General features: G+C 35.4%; 1 protein-coding gene, 4 non-coding genes and 1 pseudogene across 9 annotated transcripts; all 6 read left to right on the top strand.

Moving 5' to 3' along the window:
* The first annotated feature begins 473 nt into the window (after positions 1-473).
* On the top strand, positions 474-3,137 carry LOC107790755 (class V chitinase). Of its 5 annotated transcripts, none has more exons than XM_075221440.1 (3): positions 474-950; positions 1,906-2,551; positions 2,912-3,137. In XM_075221440.1, exons 1-2 carry the CDS (start codon positions 497-499, stop codon positions 2,547-2,549), a joined length of 1,098 nt encoding a protein of 365 aa, XP_075077541.1. In that variant the 5' UTR covers positions 474-496; the 3' UTR covers positions 2,550-2,551; positions 2,912-3,137. The 5 variants fall into 5 exon arrangements, with proteins under 5 accessions (XP_075077541.1, XP_075077538.1, XP_075077540.1 ...); XM_075221437.1 differs by having other exon boundaries at positions 2,905-3,137; XM_075221439.1 differs by having other exon boundaries at positions 2,881-3,137.
* A 7,664-nt stretch (positions 3,138-10,801) lies between these two features.
* Positions 10,802-10,961, top strand: LOC142164507 (U1 spliceosomal RNA). The gene has a single exon (XR_012695273.1). It is a non-coding gene; the product is annotated as a U1 spliceosomal RNA (small nuclear RNA).
* A 1,721-nt stretch (positions 10,962-12,682) lies between these two features.
* Positions 12,683-12,876, top strand: LOC142164528 (U2 spliceosomal RNA). The gene has a single exon (XR_012695289.1). It is a non-coding gene; the product is annotated as a U2 spliceosomal RNA (small nuclear RNA).
* A 716-nt stretch (positions 12,877-13,592) lies between these two features.
* Positions 13,593-13,753, top strand: LOC142164518 (U1 spliceosomal RNA). The gene has a single exon (XR_012695280.1). It is a non-coding gene; the product is annotated as a U1 spliceosomal RNA (small nuclear RNA).
* A 1,276-nt stretch (positions 13,754-15,029) lies between these two features.
* On the top strand, positions 15,030-17,101 carry LOC107831819 (uncharacterized; annotated as a pseudogene).
* Positions 17,102-17,912: 811 nt separating this feature from the next.
* On the top strand, positions 17,913-18,073 carry LOC142164490 (U1 spliceosomal RNA). The gene has a single exon (XR_012695257.1). It is a non-coding gene; the product is annotated as a U1 spliceosomal RNA (small nuclear RNA).
* Positions 18,074-18,230: the final 157 nt, after the last annotated feature.

Here is an 18,230-nt window from a genome sequence, read left to right as displayed (position 1 = left end):
TTTGGACACGTGGAGTAACTCAAGTCCAGTAATTTTATGTTGGAGCTCTGTTAATAATTTTGACGTAACTAGTCATCAGGTCGCAGTTCAAGTCATCAGGTAGCAGTTCAAGTCATGAAAATAGTCTCTTGCAGGTAAGGTTGCGTACAACAGATCCTTGTGGTCCGGCCCTTTCCGAACTTCGCTTGTAGCTGGAGCTTAGTCACCGGAATACCCGTTGTTCCGTTAATAACAAGAACACATACAAGACGATTTGCTAACAAAAATATATATATAAACCAAAAGTGTAACGGATGATAAAATTGCACAATTCTGAAGGATATACAGGAAAATTTTGACCTTTTCTCTATTTAGAAATATTGAGAGATTCAACCACTTTCTAATGGAGTAGTAAATGTATCGCAAACTAAAAGCCGCCGGTAGACAGTAAACTCAAATCTTCAAACTTATTTAAACTCGAAGTCACAAATTAAATAAGCTATCAACCTTCAATTTAATGGCTAATTCTGTCACTCTTTTCGCCATTATTTTCTCATGTTTCCTCCTCCAGCAACTAGTTTGCACAAATAGCCAAAATGTTAAGGGAGGATACTGGTTTAAGGACAGTGGATTAGCATTAAACAACATAGATTCAACACTTTTCACTCATCTATTTTGTGCATTTGCCGATCTTAATCCTCAATTAAATCAGTTAATTATTTCGCCGGAAAATCAAGATTCATTCAGGCAATTTACAAGTACAGTTCAAAGGAAAAATCCTTCGGTCAAGACTTTCTTGTCTATAGCTGGAGGAAGAGCTAATTCAACTGCCTATGGAATTATGGCTAGACAACCAAATTCAAGAAAAAGTTTTATTGATTCATCAATAAGATTGGCTAGACAATTAGGATTTCATGGCCTTGATCTTGATTGGGAATATCCATTATCAGCTGCAGACATGACAAACTTAGGTATTATTGACAAACATATATTTTCTTCATTTGTTTTACACATATGGATGGCCCTTACATGAATTTATTTTTGGACAAATATAGCTAGTTGTGAATTTAGGAGAGGCAATCGGGCGGGTCGTGTCGGATATGGGATGGATTGAAAATGGATAATGAAAAAATGGATAAAGTATCCGACCCGATTCATATTTAATACGGATAATAAACCGGTCCATGACTTCTTGAATATGATCCCTTTTGGGAGAATTTCTATTTTCCCAAACTTACCCCCAATTTGAAGCTTTATAAATGCAAAAGTTAAACTCATTAGTTATCCATTGATTATCCATTTTCCAAATGGATAATATGATTCTTATTTATATTTGACCCGTTTTTAAAAAGTTCATTATCCAACCCATTTTTAGTGGATAATATGGGTGGTTAACTATTTTCTTTTAACCATTTTGCCATCACTAGTTGTGATATTTGAACTCTCATCTGTCTGTTCAGATATTATATTGAATTATGTGACAACAGTATTTGAAATTAGAAATTATTATACACATAATATATTTTTATTTACTTAATTATCATATCTCTGACTGCAATACTAGGTTCTTGATACTAGACACATTATATGTAACTTTTGCAAATTATGGGTCTATGATATTTTCGAAAATAATAACAATTTTTTTCACTCTCCTCACAGTTATATATAATCTGAAAGGGGGAAAGATCCCTCAGAGAATCACTCGATTATATTGACAAGTTCAAAAAACTGATCATAATATGATGGCGATTGGCCAAGCAGGCCCCCATCATCTCATAACAACTGATAGGTTTCGTTAAACCTGCTCATTATATCCATATGTCTACTATGATACCATACAATATGAATTGTGTAATCACTCCATCTAGCTAACAATTTAAACTGTTGAAGAGTACACTTTTATTTACTTACCTGTTAATTAAACAGGGACCCTTTTGAATGAGTGGCGCACCGCTATCAACACGGAGGCGAGAAATTCCGGTAGGGCGGCACTACTTCTCACGGCGGCGGTTTCCAACTCACCCCGAGTCAATGGGTTGAACTACCCAGTTGAATCATTGGCAAGAAACTTAGACTGGATTAACCTTATGGCCTATGATTTCTATGGACCAAATTGGTCACCATCACAAACCAATTCACATGCACAATTATTTGATCCTGTGAACCATGTTAGTGGAAGTGATGGAATTAATGCATGGATTCAAGCTGGTGTTCCAACAAAAAAATTGGTGCTTGGAATTCCATTTTATGGCTATGCGTGGCGATTAGTTAACGCGAATATTCACGGTCTTAGAGCACCTGCTGCCGGAAAATCAAATGTTGGTGCGGTCGATGATGGGTCGATGACTTATAACAGAATTAGGGATTATATAGTGGAGAGTCGCGCCACGACTGTGTATAACGCTACCATTGTTGGAGATTATTGTTACTCTGGTAGTAATTGGATTAGCTATGATGATACTCAAACTGTTAGAAATAAGGTTAATTATGTTAAAGGTAGAGGATTGCTTGGTTATTTTGCATGGCACGTTGCAGGGGATCAAAATTGGGGACTTTCTCGTACAGGTTAGACGTAGTTTTTCTTTGTTTTTTTTTTAATTCTGGTATTTATATTTTTGTATGGATAACACGTAATTTTGTCGAATACATAATTGTCAAAATACATCATTTTTATTGGTGCATGTTTTCTCATGAATTCTTAGGAAAGCATGACTATTCTATTTGGTCGATAGTCTTGTGAAATTTTATACATAATCAATGCTTTTAAGGTCGGAATTATTAGACAATTGTCTTTCTCAATTATTATTATTATTATTATTATTATTATTATTATTATTATTATTATTATTATTATTATTATTATTATTATTATTATTATTTACATAACCCATGCTTATTTAGAATTCTGTATTTATTTACTGTTAGCCCTTAGTAAGTGTCGATGTCGACCATTCGTTTGTCAAGTATCCTACTTATAATAAGGTGACAGATATGTGAACTATGACATAAATAAAATAAATAATAAATCGTGTTCCCCAATTTTATTTTTCTACGAATAATATATTTCTTCCCCCTTTGGGAGTACATTAGGTTTATTATTGTTATTATTGTTGTTGTTGTTGTTGTTTGTACTAATAATATATTTCTTCGTTCCAAAATAGTTGATGCTTTTTGTTTTTCGATATTATTTTCTCGTTTTCATATAAAAAATAATATTATAATTTTATTATTTTCCGTCAATGTATGTAATTTTAAAATGTTTTTTTACAAAGAATATTTATAAATTAAATCTAAACACACATATAGTGTTATACATAGGTCGGGTTGGTTCGGATCTTACAATTACCAAATCAAACCAATTGTGTCGGGTTATTAAATCTAAAGAACAAACCAAACCAGTAAAACTAGGGTTTTTCAATCTCGATTTTTCTCGGGTTATTCAGGTTTTTTCGTATTTTTTTTCTGGTAAAATTTTCGTAGAACAAAACATATAATTTGTGCTCAAAATATTTCTTTAATCCTAGTAAGATACAACCATATAAAGTATTTTCCAAGAAATTAATACAAAATAAAAGATGTGTCATGGCATTATCCTAAAATATTCAACAATAAAGATAATAAAATTATGTAACATAAATATTGCTAATTAAAAAATTATAATAAAAATAAACATAATTTAAATGTATTCATGCTAAAATAAGTACTAATAAGGGAGTATTAATTACAGGACTAAACGCTAAAGAAAAAATAAAAATAGGTTATGCATTTTTATTTAAATTATTGCAAAACAAAAAATAGATATTCAATACATTCCATTCGTAGTATTGAACTGAATGTCTTTTGTTAACATTAGTATTGATTTGATTTTGGTTTCGACTTTTGTTAGCATTATTTAATGTCCTGATATTAATGGCTATAAAATTTATTGGAACATTCAAAAGTTTTAGGTCAAACCTTGAAATAATACCTTAAAAGATAAAATTATAAAAAAAATTAAGAAATATTAATAAATTACATCACAATAAGTATATTTATATGATATTAAATATATCTAAAATTTCTATAGATGTAATGTCGGGTTGGTTTGGTTTCGGTTTGACTTTCTTTAGTTAAAACCAAACCAAACCAATTATGGTCGGATTATTTTTTCCACACCAAACCAAATCAAATCAAACCAAACCATAATCGGGTTTTTTCTCGATTTGACTCGGATTATCGAGTTGGTGCGGTTTGTCTGTTGAAGTTTGGCAAATTTGTCCCACATCGGTGGGTTCTTGAATTTTGGGGGGATTTTCCCCCTATAAAAGAAGGCCTAATGTTTAGGATTTAAACACACCTCTCATTTGCCTTTTCATCTGTTTAAGGCATTTGTATCTTCTCTCTTTAGTATTATTTCACTTGTATTTTTGGAGTGAAATAAAATATTGGTTGTGTTCGAGGAGTAGGCAAAATTAGCCGAACCTCGTAAATTCTGGTGTTCCCTTTATTGTTGCTTTATTGTCTTATTTATTATTTGGTGGCTGTCATAATTTTTGGTATAGTAGTTGTGACTTATTCACACTATATACATTTGGCTTCCGCAACAATTGGTATCAGAGCCAAGGTACTGTCTTAGTATGCTCTGTGGTTGCAGCATAGTCTGATCTTCCACATCAGAAAAGATTTATCTTGGTAACTGTGTCAAGATTTTGTCTTAGTATGCTCTGTGGTTGCAGCTTAGTCTGATCTTCCACACCAGAAAGGAAATAATCTTGATTTGTGTCGTCAGCTATTAAATAATATTTGTGTCAAATATGGGAAACAATAAATAAGAAGAATCTACATCAAATGTCAACAATACGTCATCATTGACATCTTCGCTTATGACAAGAATTGTGTCAAATGCAAAATTTGCGGTAGAAATTTTTGACGGGTCCGGACATTTTGGGATGTGGCAAGGCGAGGTTCTAAATGTCCTTTTTCAACAAGGGCTAGATCTGGCCATTGAAGAAATGAAACCAGATGTTATTGGAGAAGAAGATTGGAAGATTCTCAACCGTGTTGCTTGCGGTACCATTCGATCCTACCTTGCTAGAGAGCAGAAATATCCATACACAAAGGAAACTTCTGCAAGTAAATTATGGAAAGCACTGGAGGATAAATTTTTGAAGAAAAACAGTCAAAATAAATTGTACATGAAGAAGAGACTGTTTCACTTCACCTATGATCCTGGTACCACGATGAATGAACATATCACCAGTTTCAATAAGTTGGTCACAGATTTGCAAAATATGGATACAACTTATGATGATGGTGACTTGGCCTTGATGTTGTTGGCGTCACTTCCTGATGAGTACGAGCACCTTGAAACTACTCTACTCCATGGAAATGACGAAGTTTCTCTTAGAGAAGTTTGTTCGGCTTTGTACAGCTATGAACAAAGAAAGCGAGAAAAACAGAAGGGCGGAGAAGGAGAAGCACTATTTGTGAGGGGTCGTCCTCAAAATCAAACGAGGACAAAGAAGGGAAGATCCAAGTCAAGATCCAGACCCAGCAAAGATGAATGTGCCTTTTGTCGAGAAAAGGGCACTGGAAGAAAGACTGTCCGAAGTTGAAGAATAAGGCCAAACATAACAATGGAAAGACCATTATGGATTCAAATGTAGCTGATTGTGATGATTCAGACTTCTCATTAGTTACAACAGAGTCATCAACATCATCAGACATATGGTTGATGGACTCGGCTTGTAGCTATCATATGTGTCCCAATAGGGACTGGTTCGTGGAATTTCAAGAAGGAGAATATGGAGTCGTCCACACAGCGGATAACAGCCCTCTTACCTCATATGGCATTGGTTCAATACGATTAAGAAACCATGATGGAATAATTAGAACATTAACAGATGTTCGATATGTACCGGATTTGAAGAAGAATCTCATCTCTGTGGGAGCCTTAGAATCAAAAGGGTTCAAAATCATTGCAGAAAATGGAGTGATGAGAGTATGCTCCGGTGCACTAGTGGTAATGAAGGCTAATCGGAAGAATAATAATATGTACCGCTATCGTGGCAGTACAGTTATTGGGACAGCAATAGTGACATCCAGTGACGACAAAGAGGCAGAAACAACTAAGCTATGACACATGCGCTTGGGACATGCTGGAGGAAAATCCTTGAAAACTTTATCAGATCATGGATTGTTAAAAGGAGTAAAGGCTTGCAACTTGGAGTTTTGTGAGCATTGTGTCAAAGGGAAACAGACAAGGGTTAAATTTAGTACAGCGATCCATAATACTAAAGGCATTTTGGAATATGTACACTCTGATGTTTGGGGTCCTTCCAAAACACCTTCATTGGGTGGGAAACACTATTTTGTAACCTTTGTTGATTATTTTTCCCGAAGAGTATGGGTGTATACAATGAAGAGCAAAGATGAAGTGTTGGGAATTTTTCTCAAATGGAAGACGATGGTGGAGAATCAAACAGTCAAGAGGATCAAGTGTATTCGCACAGACAATGGAGGTGAATACAAAAGTGATCATTTCAATAAGGTCTGTGAAAATGATGGCATCGTTCGACACTTCACTGTTAGACATACATCACAACAGAATGGAGTGGCAGAACGTATGAACCGGACCTTGCTGGAGAAGGTACGGTGTATATTGTCCAATGCTGGCTTGGGCAAAGAATTTTGGGCTGAGGCAGTTACATATGCATGTCACCTCATTAATCGCTTACCATCTGCTGCTATTGATGGCAAGACACCATTTGAAAAATGGTATGGAAAACCTGCTATAGATTATAACTCTTTGCACGTGTTTGACTCAACTGCATATTATCATGTGACGGAGTCAAAATTGGATCCAAGGGCAAAGAAGGCTATTTTTATGGGAATTACTTCTGGAGTCGAAGGATATCGCTTATGGTGTCCTATGACAAAGAAAGTAATATTCAACAGGGATGTTACCTTTGATGAATCTGCTATGGTAAATAAGGTAACAGAAGATACCAAACAAAATAAAGGTGCTTTTAAGCAGGTGGAGTTTGAGGGAAAATTTATTTTTCCTACACAAGAAGCAGAGGAGGAAACAAATGAAGATTATCGTCTGGAAGGAGAGCCAGTAGAGGATATTCCAACTCAGGAACCTCAACAACAACTTGAATCAATAGCAACCAGCAGGCCAAAAAGAACAATAACGAAACTTGTTCGTCTCATAGAGACGGTTGCTTGTGCAACCTCAATTGTAGCTGATGATGTTCCTACCACTTATAAAGATGTTGTCCAAAGTTCAGAAGAAGATAAGTGGAGGATTGCCATGAATGATGAAATACAGTCCCTTCATCAGAATCATACATGGAGATTGGCCAATCTCCCGAAGGGAAAGAAAGCAATTGGGTGCAAATGGGTATTTGCAAAGAAAGAAGAATTTCCTAACCAAGTAGATGTTCGCTACAAAGCAAGATTGGTGGCCAAAGGATATGCTCAAAAGGAGGGAATTGATTACAATGAAGTGTTTTCTCCAGTTGTAAAACATTCATCCATTAGAATTATGTTGGCTTTGGTAGCACAATTGGATTTGGAACTAGTTCAGATGGATGTAAAAACTGCATTTTTACATGGAAACTTGGAGGAGGAAATCTACATGACTCAGCCAGAAGGATTCAAAGTTGCTGGAAAAGAAAATATGGTGTGCAAGCTTGAAAAATCGTTGTACGGATTGAAACAATCTTCTAGACAATGGTACAAGCGATTTGACGAGTTTATGTTGCGGCAAGGGTACAAGAGAAGCAAATACGATCATTGTGTGTATTTGCACAAGCTTAAAGATGGTTCCTTTGTATATCTTCTCCTATATGTTGATGATATGTTGATAACTTCCAAGAATTTGGAAGAAATTGATAAGTTGAAGATTCAACTGAAGAAGGAGTTCGAGATGAAGGATTTGGGTGAGGCAAAGAAAATTCTTGGCATGGAGATAATTAGAGATAACGTTCAAAGAAACTCTATTTATCTCAAAAGGAATATTTGAAGAGAGTACTTCAACGTTTTGGCATAGATGACAAGACTAAGCCAGTTAGTACTCCACTTGCTTCCCATTTTAAGCTAAGTACTACTATGTCGACAATGGATGAAGCTGAACGAAAGTATATGTCAAAGGTACCATACGCAAATGCTGTTGGTAGCTTGATGTATGTAATGGTTTGCACAAGGCCTGACATTTCACAAGCTGTTTGAGTTATTAGCATATATATGCACAATCCAGGGAAGGAGCATTAGCAAGCTGTGAAGTGGATTCTACGGTATATTCATAATACTGTAGATGTCGGGTTAGTTTTTGAGCAGGAAAACAATCAGTCTGTAGTTGGATATTGTGACTCAGATTTTGTGGGTGATCTGGACAAACAAAGATCAACTACTGGTTATGTGTTTACTTTTGCAAAGGCACCAGTTAGTTGGAAGTCTACTTTGCAGTCAACAGTTGCTTTGTCTACAACAGAGACAGAGTACATGGCTATTACAGAGGCTGTGAAAGAGGCAATTTTGGCTTCAAGGATTGCTAAAGGAGCTTGGTGTTGAACAAAAAGGTATCACAATTTTTTGTGATAGTCAAAGTGCTATTCAATTAGCGAAGAACCAAGTGTATCATGCAAAGACGAAGCACATTGATGTTTGGTATCATTTCGTGCGAGAAATCATAGAAGAAGGTGGAGTCACGGTGAAGAAAATTCATACTACAGAGAATCCTGCTGATATGCTGACAAAGGTGGTGACTGCGGTCAAGTTTCAACATTGTTTGGATTTGATCAACATTGTTGAAAACTGAAGATTAAAGATGAAGACACAATCAAAATTTGTTATTGAGAGAAAATTGAAGATGTGGAATTTTGCCAAGGTGGAGATTTGTTGAAGTTTGACAAATTTGTCCCACATCGGTGGGTTCTTGAATTTTGGGGGGATTTTCCCCCTATAAAAGAAGGCCTAATGTTTAGGATTTAAACACACCTCTCATTTGCCTTTTCATCTGTTTAAGACATTTGTATCTTCTTTCTTTAGTATTATTTCACTTGTATTTTTGGAGTGAAATAAAATATTGGTTGTGTTCGAGGAGTAGACAAAATTAGCCGAACCTCGTAAATTCTGGTGTTCCCTTTATTGTTGCTTTATTGTCTTATTTATTATTTGGTGGCTGTCATAATTTTTGGTATAGTAGTTGTGACTTATTCACACTATATACATTTGGCTTCCGCAACAATTGGTATCAGAGCCAAGGTACTGTCTAAGTATGTCTCCATTCCTTCATGTTTGCTAGTATTTATTAAGGTTTAGAAAATTGAGGAGGTTCAATTTCGGCCAACTGATAGAACGTAACTTACCAGCATCCGCGGTCGTTCATACACCATTTATCACATACAGTAAAACCATTTATCACATACACCATTTAGCTTCTGAGTACCAAAAGGAGGCTGAGAAATGCATTGCTACCACGGAAACTTGTGAAGTCGGGCGAGAAAGAGCTGTCGTGTTGCTTGCCAAGGAAAAGAAGTTGACGTCCGTTTGGGAGCGTAGAGCACGCCAAGCTGGTTGGCAAGGAGAATAAAGATAAAAACAAGTGAATAAGTTTTATCTTTAACTGCAGTAGCTCAAATTTTGTTGTCCGCTGTTGTAGCTTATGTTAGTTCTATCTCTCTATGAGCTCAAAATTGCTCATATTTCTTTATCTATATGTGTATTTGCTTACTCTCCTGTATCTTTTGATCATATGAAATATGTACTCTTCACATTATACTTCAGCATTGAATCCAGTTACAACCCTTTATTGATGTTATGAAGAAAGAAAAAAAATGTTTTATGCACTTTTAGCCATTTACAAGAATTCTTGGTCAAAGTGCATCCAAGATTGTGGCTTAGTGGCCATTGAAATAAGTGAGAACCATGACGTTTCAGGTTCAAATTCAGCGGAGACAAAAAAACACTAGGTGATTTCTTTTTATTTGTCCAAGTTTCGGTGGACAGAGTTACCTTGTACTTGTTGCTGGTGGGAGATGACATGTATCTCGTGGAATTAATCGAGGTGCACGCAAGTTGATTCGGACAACATGATTATTAAAAAAAAAATTGTTGGTCAAAGTGAAGTTAATCCAGTGAATAATAAAGTGGGAGGAGAATTATGAGGTTTTCGAAGCGAATTTCTTTCCATTTTCCTAAGTTTGGTGGCCAGAGTTATCCGGTATTTGTGAAGTGCGAGGTAGTAGATACTAAGTGGAATTGTCGGTGGAATTGTCAAGTTGCACGCGAGTTATCGTCCATAAAAAAAACTGGCTTTAAATATCGCATATTGCACTTAGATGATCAATAGTATTTTTTCAAATTGTATTATGGAATTTAACTCAAAATTGTATTTGAGCAAGTTACAATTTAACCTCAAAATATTTTATGGAGGGAATTCTATATCCTCTCAAATGAAAACTATGTCTACTTATATATTAACACCCTAAAGCACAAACTGATAACATTTTAATATTTTTGTTTCTTTTTGTATTACCTCTTGAAGTCCAGTTATTACAAAACAATTCCTTTCTGGAAAATATAAGCACTGATCGTAAAATTTTTATTTTCCGTCACGTTGTAATATTATATTTCATAAGAAAGGAGCACATTTAAGGGTTGAGAAGACATATTTAGAAAAGAACTTGTCCATAATTTTTTCAAAGCAAAAATACATCTTGACATTAAATTTTTTTTTTTTAAAAAAGGTGAGAGTAGTTAATCCCACATCGGCAAATACAAACTTAGAATGAGCAAATGCTGTTGAATAAAAGTTGGGCTGGGCAGACAGAAAAACATACTTACCTGGACGGGGTCAATGGGCGATCAATAAGACCCATGGCCTAGGCTAGTGACCTCCATTGCACTTTGGAGGGGTGCTAGCCTAAGGTCGACCCAAGTGGTCGAGCCTACGTCATAATTTGTGGTAGTGGGGCCTGTGTTCGCGCGGCCCCTATCCGATCCTAAGTCCAAACGTTTGGGCCTCCTGCCCTATTTCAACTTGACAGCGGCCCAAGTGAAAATTGTCTTCCTCCAGTCCTTCTTGTCTGGAAAATTGTGTCTTTTATGTAAAAGGTTGATATGAAAAATTATACTCATTATATTTTTATATTTTATGTGAATTTATTTGATTGGGCGTAGTGAAAAATGATGCATATATATTTTATGTGATTTATCAGGTAAATTGTTTAATAGACAAATGGGTCACACTAAAAAGGAAATAAATTGAAAGAGTACTTTTATATAAGATAAAACAAAATTGAAACGGAGGGAGTACTGTTTATACAGTTAAAAATAATTTTTATGTATATATACTACTATGTATTGACCTATCTTAACTGACTTATGTATTTATTTAGTTAAATTTTGATACCCCTTAAATGAATCATAGCTTTGCTGTTGCAGCTTCCATTTACTATGAGATCTTGCGCCAAAGCTATTTATGATGTTTCTTGGCTTTAATTATTTTATCACTAGCAAGCCTTTTTTTATTTGAGATATGGATCTATGCTCCAACTAAAGCTACTTTCGTAAAGCTGAAACAGATAATTAGTTGTGAATTGATCTAAACCCTTATTATAGCATGTCAAATTTAGTCCGACAATAGTTCTTGTTAGTTGTAATAGCTCATTTATGTTATTAATTCAATACATGTAAACGTTATTTTGGTGATACTTGTATTGTTAAAAACCATGTGTATGTTATTGCAAGTGTTAGGTTTTACCAAATGATATGGTGCAGTGGATGAGACTACTCTTTCCTTAACTAGAGATCTCGGGATCGAGTCCTGAGTATGGAAAAATTCTTGGTAGGGAGCGGTTCCCCCAAATGGGGCCCTACGCGGCGGGAATTCAAATATAATTGGGGCTCCAACGCAGATACCGAACATCGGACGGGAAAAAAAAAGAAGAGAGGATGAAATATCTTATCTAATGTAAACAAAGCTAAAGCAAAAAAAAATTGTTAGGTTTTTGGGTAATTACCTCTGGTATATCTCCATTTGTTTATGTTTGCTAGTATTTATTAAGGTTTAGAAAATTGACAAGGTTCAATTTTCGGCCAATTGGTAGAACGTAACTTACCAGCATCCGCGGTCCTTCATACACCATTTATCACATACAGTAAAACTTCTCTATAACACACTTATTAGTTACGAATGTTTTTGATTATTATAGCTAAGTACCGTTACAGATAACATATATAGCGGAAAATTTTATTTTGTGTCTCATATAACTGACACTAGTTGTATGAAATATCTTTTTTATCTCACAGTTTTGTGGACCCAAAAGTATAAGATTGGGGTCCACAAATTTGTGAGATAAAAAGGAGCCATAACATAAACATAATTGATTCCATAAAAAATTTGACTTTTATAGTTAATAGTAGTTATATAACAATACGGTAATAGAGATGTCTGACCGTATATGTATTCTCTCTTTATTTTTAAACCGCTATGGTTAAATTACTTGGCTTGGCATAAATATGGGGAGTAAAAAATTTACCATGGTAGAACAGAATTTCAGATCATAACTTTTTTCCTTTCCCTTGCAGGCAAGGAGAAGGCGCATATATGAAAACATAAAATTCTCCAGCCTACAGAAATACCACATCGAAAGCTAACAAAACCGATAAAGGAGAGAAATAATATAAAAGCCGAAGGCCGTGAACAGAATAAAGCATACCTTTCTCGGTCTTTTGGCTAAGATCAAGTGTAGTATCTGTTCTTATCAGTTTAATATCTGATATGTGAGTCATGACTCACACGATATTAACTCTATTTTTAAAGGGGAGAGTTCATTAAGGTAGCTTGCTACTTGGGCTCTCAAGCGTCGCCCATGTGTTGCACTACTCCAAGGGCCTGGCGCACCCCACCAAATCTAATCTAAAATTTTGCAGTGGCCTAGATTTATATTGCTTTATTAGTATATATTTTAGCACTTAAATTATACGATAGTATACAAAAATGTTACTGACTCAATTAATATGCTCTATGCATGTAAATGAAAACTAAGAAAGATTCTTGCTTGGGGATATGGACGTTTTTATAGTAGTGTTGCTCGCCATTTTGTCGTCCGATGACCTTCGTCTTGCACCTCACAAGCTAGCTCAAATTAAGTTCAAAATTGCTCATATTTTGTTATCTATATGAGTATTTACTTTATTACTTACTCTCCTGTACCCTATCATGATCGTATGAAATATATTTTCACATTATAGTTCTACGATCCGCATTTCTGATTAGTATTTCTTTACTTGAAAGTTTGAACTTCAGTGGTGCCATTGTGCACTTTTCTAGCCTTATGGTTTCTTTTTGTATTACCTTTTGGAGTCCAGCTACTACAGGATATAAGCACTACATTGTAATTTTATAGAGAATACAATAAACATTATGATGTTATTTTTCTTCACGTTGTAATATTATATTTCATAAAAAAGGAACAGATTTAAGGGTTGAGAAGACATACTTAGAAAAAGATCTTTTAAATGTGAAAGAGAGTGTTTTAGTTGATTAATCCCACATCGGCCAATACAAATAGAGAATGAACAAATGCTGTAGAATAAAATATGAGCTGGTCTGACAAGATAACATACTTACCTGGACGGGGTCAATGGGCGATCAAAAAGACCCATGGCCTAGGCTTGTGACCTCCATTGCACTCTGGAGGGATGCTAGCCTAAGGTCGACCCAAGTGATCGAGCCTACGTCATAATTTGTGGTTGCGGGGGCCTGCGTTTGCGCGGCCCCTATCCAATTCTCAGTCCAAACTTTTGGGCCTGTGGCCTAGTTTTAGCTTTGAGGTTGGCCCAAGCGAACACTATTTTCCTCTAGTCACCACTGAAATCTCAGTGGAGCGTTATTGTATAAATGTATGTCCTTTGTAATTTAGAGTTTTGGATCTTGCAATTACATCCAATACAATGTGATAAATAAAAATTTATTTAAAATTATGCCCTTTTTGAATGAAAGTTTTCCTAAAAATTTTAGATTGTCATTTTTTTTTAGCAAAAGTCGTTCATGGTATGTTTTTATACAATTGAGGAGAGGTGTTAAAACCGAACCGGAAAATCGCACCAAATTGAAAAACCAAATCAAACCGATTTAAAAACCCGACTATGTTTGGTTTGACTTGGTTTGGTATTGTGTCAAAAAATCCGAACCAAACCGACATATAAATATATAAATTTTATTTATATTTTTAAGACTTTATAGTGAATTTTCTTTAGAAAATGTAGAAATATTTGGGATCCTCTCATGTATTAACCTTGAAAGCGTAAATTAACGAAAAATTATTGTTAGACGACTAAGAAAATAACTATCATGTGTTACTAAAAAAATTCTCCCATTAGAATATTTTAATAGATCATATGTTTGTCAATTTTTTTCCATATTTACTAAACATATATTCACTTATCAAAACTTTATCTATAATTTTAACAAAGTAAGATTGAAATAATATTCATGTAACAAAAAAAACCCGAAAAACCCAACAAAACCGAACAATCTACACCGATATAGTTGGTTTGGTTTTGTTTTGATAAAAACCGAACCAACCCGGTCTATGTACACCCCTATAATTGAGCATTTGAATTTGTCTATTTGTTTAACTATAGCCAGAAGTATTGACGGAATGTCGATAGGAATAGGCGCATCATGACATCGTAAGATGTTTCACCCGAATGAATTAGTTGGTACTAAAAATGTTAGAAAAAGTGAGCGAGAGGAGGTTCGTCCAATAAGCCGTTTGGGCTTAGAGAATTTTGGAAATTTCTAGATGACTTTTGTTTCGTTAAAGTCTTTTCCAAATGTTTCTTTAATTATTTTCTTTTGGCGTAAAACCTTTTCTCAAAAGTTATTGCCTTCTTCCAAAACTTTATGCTACTCTCTTAGAGTCTAAAATAAGTGATTTTTTAGTTATTTTTACACAGATTAAGAAATTCACCTTTAAATATTAATTAGTAATGAAATTAACCATATTAACCTTTACTATCTCTTCAAATAAATACTCCTAACACACACTCCAACAGTATTTACTCCAAGGGTAATGTAGGAAAAAAAATAATTAATTCATTCTTGAAATATGGAAAAATCACTTATTTTGGACCACAAAAAAAGGGTCAAAAAGTCGCTTATTTTGGACCGGAGGTATTAGCTGCAAAATAATTTCTCCATAACTTAGGACATAACTATCTTTTGTCATTGCTCTCAAGTCTCAACCTCTTACAAGAAAATATGTCTCTGATTTCTGCTCCTATTACACCTTTAATCTGTGTATCTACTACTAGTAGTAGTATTCTGATACAACAATAATCCCATAGCTAATCCCTCTTCCCATCTGAGATTATTAACAAACAATCATGTATAAAACCAGAAGTTTGATTAAATTAAGCCACTCATTTATAGTTTGGAGTTCACATTATTTGCTGAGTAATGTTAATGACCGCATTTTGAGGAGTCCATTCCTTTCAAGACCATATTCACAAACAAAAACACCTATTCAAATACAGTCAAAACCCCACTTAGAACAGTCCATTTTTAGCTCCAATAAAATGATTATGAATTTAGGCCGTCAAGGCAAAGTTAAAGAAGCTCGGCAATTGTTTGACGAAATGCCTCAAAGAGATGTTGTTTCTTATGCTTCAATGATTACTGTTTATTTAAAACATAAGGATCTTCCTAATGCTGAGACGTTGTTTTATTCAATGTCTGAGAGAAATGTAGTGTCTGATTCTGCTATGGTTCATGCTTATGCTAAAGTTGGAAGATTCGATGAGGCTCGGAGAATCTTCGAACGAATGCCGGATAGAAATGTTTATGCGTAGACCAGTTTGATTTCCGGGTATTTTCAGAACCGTAGAGTGGATGAAGCTCGAAAGCTGCTTCAAGAAATGCCAGAGAAAAATGTGGTTACTTGGACTGCAGCAATGGTGGGCTATGCTCAAAATGGTTTGATTAATGAGGCACAACATATTTTTGATCAGATTCCTGAGAAAAATGTTATTGTTTGGACGGCGATGATCAGGGCTTATGTTAAAGATAGTCAGGTGGATCAAGCTCTTGAGCTCTTCTATAAGATGCCTGAACGTAATTTATATTCTTGGAATGTTATGATTCAAGGTTGTTTAAATGACAAGAGAGTGGACAAAGCTTTGGAACTATTTAATCCGATGCCATGGAAAAATGCAGTTTCCTGGACAACTATCGTTACTGGTCTTGCACGAAATGGGTTGTTAGAAATGGCAAGAGAGTACTTTGATCAAATGCCAAACAGGGATCCTGCTGCGTGGAATGCTATGATAACAACCTACGTTGATGAAGGCCTAGCGGCTAAGGCCGATGAACTTTTTGATTCGATGCCTAATAAAGAGACTGTAAGTTGGAATGTAATGATTGGCGGGTATGCAAAAAGTGGCCTTGAGGGTGAAGCCTTGAAGTGTTTCATTAGCATGCTCCGATCAGGCTTAAGGCCGAATCAGACTACTCTCACCAGTGTAGTGACCTCATGTGGGGGGATCCTGGAGTTATTGCAAGCTCATGTTCTTGTTTTACTGTTAGGATTTGACCAAGACACTTCGCTTAATAATGCTCTCGTCACCATGTACTCTAGATGTGGAGATATCAACTCCTCATTAATCACTTTTGAGAATCTCATAGTAAAGGATGTTGTTTCATGGACTGCAATAATACTGGCATATGCTAATCATGGTCTTGGAAACCAAGCATTACAAGCCTTCGCGCAAATGCTAAGGTTCGGTAACAAGCCAGACAAGATCACTTTTGTGGGACTTTTGTCAGCTTGTAGTCATGCCGGTCTTGTTAAGAAAGGTCAAAAGTTTTTCGAGTCTATGAGGTATGCCTATGGTTTAAAACCGAGGGCTGAACATTATTGTTGCCTTGTCGATATTTTAGGTCGTGGTAAGTTAGTTGATGAGGCTATGCGGGTGGTGCAACAGATGCCTCCGGAGGAATGTCGCTGATGCTTAAAAGTATAGGACTTTTCTCTGAATAATAACACTTCCATATTTCGGATCAAACTATACTTCTTTTTTTATGTGATTTCTTCACACCCTATATCTTCCACTTGTTATGAATTCTTCTTGCAAATTAAAGCTATTCATAATGCTTTTTGGCTCGATTATTCTATCATTAGCTGGTCTATTTATTTGAGTTATGGATTCCTCCCAATTGACTCTGCGCTGGGTTTTGTAAGGTGTACAATGCATCTTTCCCGCAGGATCCGGGGAAGGGCTGTATCTCATGTGATGTAGGTAGCCTACCCTGATGCAAGCATCAACAATTTGTGAAGTGCGAGGTAGTAGACACTAAGTGGATTTGTCGGTGAAATAATCAAGTTGCACGCGAGTTACCATCCTTAAAAAAAATTGGCTTTAAATATCACATATTGCACATAGATGATCAATAGTATTTTTTCAAATTGTATTATGGAATTTAACTCAAATTTGTATTTGAGCAAGTTACAATTTAACCTCAAAATATTGTATGGAGGGAATTCTATATCCTCTCAAATGAAAACTATGTCTACTTATATATTAACACCCTAAAGCACAAACTGGTAACATTTTAATATTTTTGTTTCTTTTTGTATTACCTCTTGGAGTCCAGTTATTACAAAACAATTTCTTTCTGGAAAATATAAGCACTGATTGTAAAATTTTTATTTTCCTTCACGTTGTAATATTATATTTCATAAGAAAGGAGAACATTTAAGGGTTGAGAAGACATATTTAGAAAAGAACTTGTCCATAATTTTTTCAAAGCAAAAATACATCTTGACATTAATTTTTTTTTTTTTAAAAAAGGTGAGAGTAGTTAATCCCACATCGGCAAATACAAACTTAGAATGAGCAAATGCTGGTGAATAAAAGTTGGGCTGGGCTGACAGAAAAACATACTTACCTGGACGGGGTCAATGGGCGATCAACAAGACCCATGGCCTAGGCTAGTGATCTCCATTGCACTTTGGAGGGGTGCTAGCCTAAGGTCGGCCCAAGTGGCCGAGCCTACGTCATAATTTGTGGTAGTGGGGGCCTGCGTTCGCGCGGCCCCTATCCGATCCTAAGTCCAAACGTTTGGGCCTCCTGCCCTATTTCAACTTGACAGCGGCCCAAGTGAAAATTGTGCTACTCCAGTCCTTCTTGTCTGGAAAATTGTGCCTTTTATGTAAAAAGTTGATATGAAAAATTATACTCTCTTTCTTTGTTATATT

The sequence above is a fragment of the Nicotiana tabacum genome, chromosome 9, assembly GCF_000715075.1.
Source record: "Nicotiana tabacum cultivar K326 chromosome 9, ASM71507v2, whole genome shotgun sequence".
NCBI lineage: Eukaryota > Viridiplantae > Streptophyta > Magnoliopsida > Solanales > Solanaceae > Nicotiana > Nicotiana tabacum.
The sequence above is the reverse complement of the archived record's forward strand: the minus strand, read 5'-3'. Positions and strand labels throughout refer to the sequence as shown.

Bases quoted from the DNA above. Each gene is read 5' to 3' on its own strand.
- LOC107790755 (XM_075221440.1), top strand. From the start codon at position 497: ATGGCTAATTCTGTCACTCTTTTCGCCATTATTTTCTCATGTTTCCTC. The intron at 951-1,905 runs GTATTATTGACA...TTAATTAAACAG, and splicing joins TGCAGACATGACAAACTTAG to GGACCCTTTTGAATGAGTGG.